The 7,997-nt window shown below is 40.5% G+C and overlaps 1 protein-coding gene across 2 annotated transcripts; it reads left to right on the top strand.

The window, feature by feature from the left end:
• The first annotated feature begins 2,521 nt into the window (after positions 1-2,521).
• LOC100709637 (ankyrin repeat and SOCS box protein 9) lies at positions 2,522-7,912 on the top strand. 2 transcript variants are annotated; one of them, XM_005460025.4, is made up of 7 exons: positions 2,523-2,900; positions 3,051-3,130; positions 3,337-3,444; positions 3,897-4,047; positions 4,194-4,328; positions 5,190-5,381; positions 5,482-7,912. In XM_005460025.4, the coding sequence occupies exons 1-7, from the start codon at positions 2,819-2,821 to the stop codon at positions 5,670-5,672; spliced, it is 939 nt and encodes a 312-aa protein (XP_005460082.1). In that variant the 5' UTR covers positions 2,523-2,818; the 3' UTR covers positions 5,673-7,912. The 2 variants fall into 2 exon arrangements, with proteins under 2 accessions (XP_005460083.1, XP_005460082.1); XM_005460026.4 differs by lacking the exon at positions 3,337-3,444 and having other exon boundaries at positions 2,522-2,900.
• Positions 7,913-7,997: the final 85 nt, after the last annotated feature.

Genomic DNA, 7,997 nt, shown 5'->3' with positions numbered 1-7,997 from the left:
CTCTGCGTTATTGTACCCGCATTATAGTCAATTCAGGCCTCTTTGGCCATTTAAAATATCTTCATAAAACCGTGATGTTGTATTTGTTGATCTTTCTGCTGCCCTCTCAGCCAGAGCTCTTTTGAAAAAGACATTTTTAATGTTAATGACAGTTTTTACCCAGATGAATAAAGGATATATAAGTCTCTTTGCAGCTTTGTGACTTGAATTCTCCTTCTGGCTCAGAATGACCTGATATCATTCATCATAGATATGTTTGAGAGATTATAGACCAACAAGTCACTTACATCAGTTTTTAGGCAAATACAGGAAACCACTTTTTGTTAGTTGATCGCTTTTTGGCACAACATGTGATTAATAAGTGTTCTCTGTAAAGGCAGAAGATCTATCTATCCATCCATCTGTATGTATGAGTAAAATCCATGATGCTCTCCTCCTGGAGGTGATGCAAACCCCTTCATATCTGCATGCATAAACTGGGACTCCTCCACCTTTTGGTGAGCTGTGATTGGTCCTCTGGTGAGCTGCACCATGTGATCAGTAAACAAGTAAACCTAAGTGCTTTGAGTTTATCTATTTGTTTACATTTTTCCTAGTCGAATCGAGTCGTATCTGCACTATGCCCTGTTATAACTAAAATGTGATCTACGAGCACGGAAAGCTTGGGTCTAAATGGGCTCACCCCATTTCTTAGATTCCAGACAGAAAAGCTGACATGTGGTGCACTGTGCTTGCATGGGTTAGCTGAGTCTTGTATGAAGTCCAAATACAGGAGAGGTCATAGCTGCTGGATCTGCTTGCCTGGCCTGAGATCTGAGAAAACTGGTGGACATTTGAAGCAGATTTATTTGGGGAACAAAGCATCAAGGGCCTTCATTATTCTGAAATACAGAGAGGGCATTCATTCAGTTTGCAAAGAGCTTTTCTAATCCATATGCACCTTTCCCTGACAAGGCACAAAGTCAATTGTATAGCGAGTGTGTAGCCTGTTGCCAGAGATTAACAGCTCCCATAGGAATACAATTACAGTATTGATTTGCTTTGAACATCTGCTCTCTGTGACTGCCCTCTGCTGGTCTGCATATATTCTTACTGTAGCTCTAAAGAAACAGATGATGTAATATGTAATTCATACATTATGCAAAATACATTTTAATAAATATTTTAAATGAATTAGCTGCTACCATGATTGATTACAGATTTTATTTTCTGTAATTCACACAGGACACAGACCAGTAATAATTAAGCAACACATTTACTGTGTCCAGGTCCAAATGTATTTACTTTTCAGCTGTAATGTACATAATATTAGGTAAGAAATTTAAAAAAGAAAGTTGCTTTTGGGTAAGAAAAGGTGTTAAGCTATTTATACATGAATAGTAGAGACACCTCTATAATGGAAAATGGACCCGTGGGTGTGCTAAATTAAAGGAAAGGTCAGCAGTACACCAACTCATGTCAAACAAAGTTCACTTTTGCCAAGTCAAAGGTTCAAATACACGAGGTCTGAACCATTAAAACATCAACAACCAACAGTCAGCTGTGTAAAGACACAGCAGAGGAATGAAATCCTTAGCAGGAAAGTCTGTGTGTGTATTATATTTTGAGCTTCTCTCCATGTGACTTCCTTCCTCTGAAACTGTTGGCCATCCCCAGAAATAAACATGAGATTGCAGAGTGTATGAAAGCCTTTGGTACCATTTTGCTGCTTTCCTTTGCTCTCTGTGTCACGTTACATGTCACATGTGCAATGACTGTAATTATTTCGTAAAAATACTATATAGAATAAAAAAACTGTGTCACAGGGTGAAGTTATAAAGACCGATGGCCACAGGTAAATAACCAGGACAACATCCCCCTTTCTAACACCACCATCAAAAAGTCAAGCTCCACACCCACAACATTACTGGGCTTTGTGGATCAGTTTGTTGAGTCTGTTTGGTGCCTGTTACTCTCAGTCTGCTGCCCCAGCATACCACAGTGTAGCGGTTGGCACTGGTCACCGCAGACTCATAAAGCATCCAGAGCATCATCCCACAAATATCAAAGGACCTCAGTCACCTCAGAAAATCCAATAATATACCATAACATGAAGCGTTATTGCTGAAGCAACTTTCAAAATGATTAGAGCCACTTTTAACAAACCAGTTGCAACAAAGTGAGTGTTTTAAGTCAAGTAACAATTTTCAAGAAAATGTAACCAAAGTCATAAAATCTGGGAATAATTTTAGAGGGCTTATCATATCTGATAACTGGAAACAATCTACTGCATAAAAATCAAATTCTTTAAATGTAGAAAGTCACTCTTGCCTCCAAGTTTTTAAACCAATGATGCATAATATTTTTCTGAGGGGGGCACAACTTTATAATAAACAATGATTATTAATTTCCCTTTATTAAAGTTGAAGGGGGGGATGGGGTGGAGATCTAGAACGCTAGATCTCCACCCCATCCCCCCCTTCAATACCGCCCATGTTTCCTGCTGGAGAGGATGGGTGTGGAGGTACAGTGTCATATTACACACAAATTACAGACCTGCTCAACAGGCGTCTTTCTCTCGTTTTCTGCACCTCCATTGGCTGAGACTAAAACTGCTACTTGAAACTAAACTGCTTCCTGAATAGCAAATACTTTGTGTGACAGGAAATAACACTGACAGAACCAAGGTCAGTTACACATCTACTGAAAAAATCAAAACAAAACAAATGAGGACAAAATATATTTAACTCCTAGTTAGACACAGTTCAGTCTAGGTTCCAAAGGCTGTGACGAAAGACAACGGGGCCACAGAGGAGCTTTTGAACCCACACTGTGAGTTATGTCTGCTGGACAGAAAAACACTCCGCGAGACCCTGCATGTCAAAGTGGAACTGTTTTTTTCTCAAACCCTTTGATGAGTGGTGAGTAGTTGCTGGCAGTGCAAGCTCACACTGCAGCTGGGCTCTATTTCCTGCTTTATGCAGAGTCTTTCATCTGGTCTTCTAATGTATTCATGTACCTATGCAGGTAGGTTTCTAAGTTAAGTAACCATTTTATTTGTCTGCACAAAGATATTGAATCAGACTGGTCTCCAATTCACGAAGCAGCCTTTAACGGACGTCTCCTCACCCTGCAAAAGCTCATTGATCAGGTACAGTTTAACTGAATATTGTAAGTTGTGCTAAAAGAAAAGAAAATTGCCTTCTCATAATATTGGATGTTAAATAACCATGTGTTTCTCACTATGATGTGAAACCTTTAATAAGGCAACTGTGTCCTCATATGGCAGCTTGCTATCCAAAAGTTCCCATGTGCATCTACCTCAGTGACACTAAATGTGCTGTGTTATGTTCACAGGGTGCATGTGTAAATCTGAACACTCTGGATATGGTCTCACCCCTTCATGGGGCGTGTACACAAGGTCACACGGCTTGTGCCAAGCTTCTGATGGAAAACGGTGCAAATGTCAGTAAAGCATCATCATGTGGTGTTGGTTTATTTGTAGTTTTTGACTGAATTCATGAGAATCTCAAATTTAAGATGGTATGTTGTCAGTTTTTGCTTGAAAGAGACTCACAGTTTGTTCCCATAACAACCATGTCAATTATTGCCAATATTAACTTGTTGATGGGAGACTGCAGTAAGAAATTAACCGAATACACAGCCGCGTGTATAACTCATTAACAATAACTCATTAACAAACAAACATCAGCTGATATAAAACCAAATTTGTCCAACCAACATTATCAGAATGAGAATCAGAGTCAGAAATCTTTAATAATTCCTGAAGAAATTATGCAGTCACAGTCCTTCTAAGACAGTAAGAATAATTAACTAAACAAACCAAAACATGTGTAAATATTTTTAGAGATTTTCTGATTCATTGTTAACCTTATTGCTATATCGCCATGCATCAGGTAAACAGCTCAACTCTGGATGGAAAAACTGCCCTGACAGAAGCATGTGCTCAGGGGCACGTGACCTGCGTATCACTGCTTCTTCAACATGGAGCTGCTTCCCTGGGGACCAGCCAGTCCAGTTCTCCAATCCATATAGCTGCAACAAAAGGTTCGAGGTCAGACTCAGATATGTGAAAAATCTATCCTGGCAGAAGTGCCAAAATCTCTTGGATGGCAGGCAAAAGCAGATTTTTACAGCAGAACCTTTCAAGAACATTTCTTATCATTGTGGTGATTTCTGTTTCATCTCCCTAGGTCACCCTGAGTGCATTGAACCTCTTGTTCAGTACGGAGCAGATGTGGATCAGCATGTTGACAAGTTAGGAACCCCTCTCCAGATTGCCTGCTCCAATCAGCATCTGAGCACCGTGAGAAAACTATTGCAGCTGGGTAAGAAAGCTTCTCATTTGAACTTTTATTGCTCATAGAATATCCATTCTTCCAATATCTTATACATTGGTGGAAGACTTTGAGACCTTTTCAATGGCAAAAAGAGAGTGATGCAGTGTGCAATATTCAGATTGTAAGTCCAGCGTTCAATATTTCATTGAGGGAAGCGTACACAAAGCTTGCGTATAAAACCCTTTGTGGCTGCAGACAGAGCTGTGGAAAATTAGATAAACCCCTACACATAACATCACATGAGCCAGCATTAGTTGGGGTTGAAGATTGGGTTTATAGAGCAGAGAATTATCTTATTAGACCTGTTTGGTGGAGGTTAGCTGCAGGACCTACTTTAGAAACTCTTGTAATATCATAAACATAACACACAATAGCAGTAAAGGTAATGTAGAGGCTGGATTTTAATAACAAGAAAGGTATATAACATGGAAATATGTCCCATGTTATGGTGCTGTGCAAAGGTTTCAGGCACTAAAGTGAAGATGTCTTGCAAAAATATCATCAGTACTTCAAAGTGTGCGGTAAACAAACCCAAATCATGTCAATATTTTATGTACCAACATGGCTTTTAAGACAGTAGATCTACTCTGTATATTTGCACGTACTTTCTCAAGCTACCTTGCATGTACATTGCGCCAAGAAACCACAGTCCTCTTGAGGTTTCAAGTTTGTGCTTTTTCATGTTTTGCAGGACTTCTTGTCCTTATTCTTGTAAATTAAAATACAGCAGTTTTTTCATGACTTGGGTTGTTCAGCTGTTCTAACAAAGAAAACCTTCACCTGAACTACAACAAAAGCTTTATCTCATGTAATGTGGGGGCATCATATTTGGCCTTTTCTTTTCTTCAGGTGCAAATGTGAACAGCAGTGTGTCTGGGGACTCGCCTCTGCACATCGCTGCCCGTCAGTCCAGCCCTGAGTTGACATCCGTTCTGCTTGAACATGGGGCGGATCTCTTCCTCAGGAACTCAGAGGGCAGCCAGCCACTGGACCTCGCTCCGCCCAACAGCCTGACGGAGAGACTTCTAAAACAAGCAGGAGGTAGTCGAGACTTTGCACTCAAGACTTTGCACTGGGCTGGTGGCGCAGGAAGAAGCTAACCATCTATAATGGCTCATGCTTCTCCCCTGAGTGTCCCCAGGAGTGTCTCCTCTAATGCAGCTGTGCCGACTACACATCAGGAAAGCTGTGGGCAACAAGAGGCTGGGTGCGATTTGTGACCTTCAGTTACCCACAGAACTGATAGAGTATCTGCTCTACCAATCAGACCCAAGGGGAGCTCTTAATGCGCTGAAATTCCTCAACCCTGCAACCTCAGATTTTGAGTCTTAAAAGTTTTTGGTCAATAGGGGGCAGACTTGTATAATCTCACATGGTGGCAACAACGTCCGTGCCCCTGGTTGATGATGAACCACAATGTCGGAATTACTTTCAGTGAAAGATATCCTATATCTTTGTTGCTTCCCTCAGGAAGGGAGGCTGGATGGGAAAGACATCAATTAGTCTTGATGTTTAATACAGGTGGATGATGTGGCCGTAACCTTTAAGCTTTAAATGCGCACAAGCTACCAGACGTTAGGCTACTAAAAAAACCTTTTTACTCCTTTAAGGTTTTGTTCATAGATATTTTATGTTTCGCTTAAAAATGTGTTGCTCTTAATAGTAAGGCAAATAAAAACGCACTACTGAATGCAATGATTCCTGTTCATACCTTTTTTATTACTCAAGTTTTAAAGAGTATATTTGAACAGAAAAACAACATAATTAGAAGCACAATGGATAAAAGTAAAATACCTGAGCCCAGAAAAAAGTGAACTTCCTGTGTTTATCATGTGAATTAATCTTATGTCATCATTTCAGTAAAACCTATTTTTAAATAAACACAATCAATACTCTTCTGTGTACCTGACTAAAAAACTGGGCTTTTTATAGATGCTATAGTGAAGATGCAAGATTCTGTTTTTCTTGCGTTACTCTATGAGGGAACAAGAGCATCAAGACAGAACAACAGTGTACACGATGCAATGACTTTTTCTTAAAGGTCACCACTTATGGCTATTCCCTCAAGATGCAATGAGTAGAGGCAGTGGAGGTAGACGAGTTTAAATACCTGGGGTCAACCTTTCAAAATAACTGACAGTGCCCAAGAGTGGTGAAAAAGAGACTGTAGGCAGGGTGGAGTGGGTGGAGACAAGTGTCAGGGGTGATTTGTGACAGAAAGGTAGCAGCAAGAGTGAAAGTGAACATTTACAAGATGGTAGTGAGACCTGCTATGATGTATGGTTTGGAGATGGTGGTGCTGACAAAAAGACAGGAGGTAGCAGAGCTGAAGATTTTGATTGGGAGTGACCCGGAGGGACAAGGTTAGAAATTATTATATCAAAGGGACAGCTCAGTTTGGAATTAGACAGAAGGGGAAATAGATATACTGGACAAAGGGTGCTGAAGATGGAGCTGGAAGGCAGGAGGAAAAAAAAAAAAAACACCATAAAGAAGATTCATAGATGTGGTGAGAGAAGACATGCAGAGTTGGTGTAACGGGGGAAGATAGGGTGAGATGGAGACCTGCTGTGGTGACCCCTAAAGGGAGGAATTGAAAGAAGGGAAAAAAGAAGATGAACTTATCTCCATTCCCCAAATCCAGTATTGACAATATGCTGGCTGGTTTCACAGTAAACATTTGTTCCAATGCAGAAACATCAATAGTTTTATTCAAGAACGTCCTATAACCAGAAACTTTGAGCAAGGCATTACTTTGTAATGCTCGCTCCTAGCAGCCTGTGAGCTTGTCAGCAACCTACCAGGTAAGCACTCACTGACCCTTGACCCATATTTTAATCAATACATACAACAGAACAGAAGCCAGAGGGAGGAAAAGCAGAAAAGAGGTTTATACTAGATGTAAAAAGCAAGAAATGACTAAAGCAGACAATATGACTGGGATATGGATGCATTTTATGCATCTATCATTTTTATTGGAAATGAGTAATGCCACTGTATCATAAGCATTGATTTCAACAGGTCATTTAGAGATGATGAAGGAGCAGAATGTGCTGCTCCTTCACCTCTGGACATCAACATGATTTTATTCAATTCACCCACAGCCTTCTTGTTGAATGCAGCACTCATTAACTCCCCATTGATCCCTCTGTCCCAATACGGCGCCCGAACTAAATCGTCATCCCCTCAAACACTGCATTAGCGCCCGGGGCCAGGAACACACACACACGCACGCATGCACACCCAGTTTCGATTTAACTGATCTTTAATGTGAAATCAATGCTACGGAGGAGTTTCTGTCTTCTGCAGCTGCTGGAAAAAAAGACATACAATATCCAAAGCTTGCAATTACTGATATCTTGAAAATCAGGTGAGGCAAGTCTGTCTGGGAATCACCGTCATATGACCACTTGAATAATTTCCCACTCCAGTCATCCTGGCTTTTTTTGGACTATTTGCTGTTCTTCTGAAATATTTCCCGAGTTCAGTCATGTGCTGCATGGCACTCAGATGCACTCCAAAAATCAACCAAGCTATGTGTGATACCAAAGCTTTTACTTTTTTCCCCTCTAGAGGCACGCACTCCATTAACCTCTATCCATTTTTCTTAAGTGCATTGGCACTTTTTACCCAAATAGTGCAGAATGCATTTCCTAG

The sequence above is a fragment of the Oreochromis niloticus genome, linkage group LG16 (assembly GCF_001858045.2).
Source record: "Oreochromis niloticus isolate F11D_XX linkage group LG16, O_niloticus_UMD_NMBU, whole genome shotgun sequence".
NCBI lineage: Eukaryota > Metazoa > Chordata > Actinopteri > Cichliformes > Cichlidae > Oreochromis > Oreochromis niloticus.
This window is presented reverse-complemented; position numbering and strand designations above follow the sequence as displayed.

Excerpts from the sequence above, each read along its gene's own strand:
- LOC100709637 (XM_005460025.4), top strand. The coding sequence starts at position 2,819 with ATGTCTGCTGGACAGAAAAACACTCCGCGAGACCCTGCATGTCAAAGT. Across the intron at positions 2,901-3,050 it reads CTCAAACCCTTTGATGAGTG|ATATTGAATCAGACTGGTCT; the intron begins GTGAGTAGTTGC and ends GTCTGCACAAAG. Across the intron at positions 3,131-3,336 it reads TGCAAAAGCTCATTGATCAG|GGTGCATGTGTAAATCTGAA; the intron begins GTACAGTTTAAC and ends TTATGTTCACAG.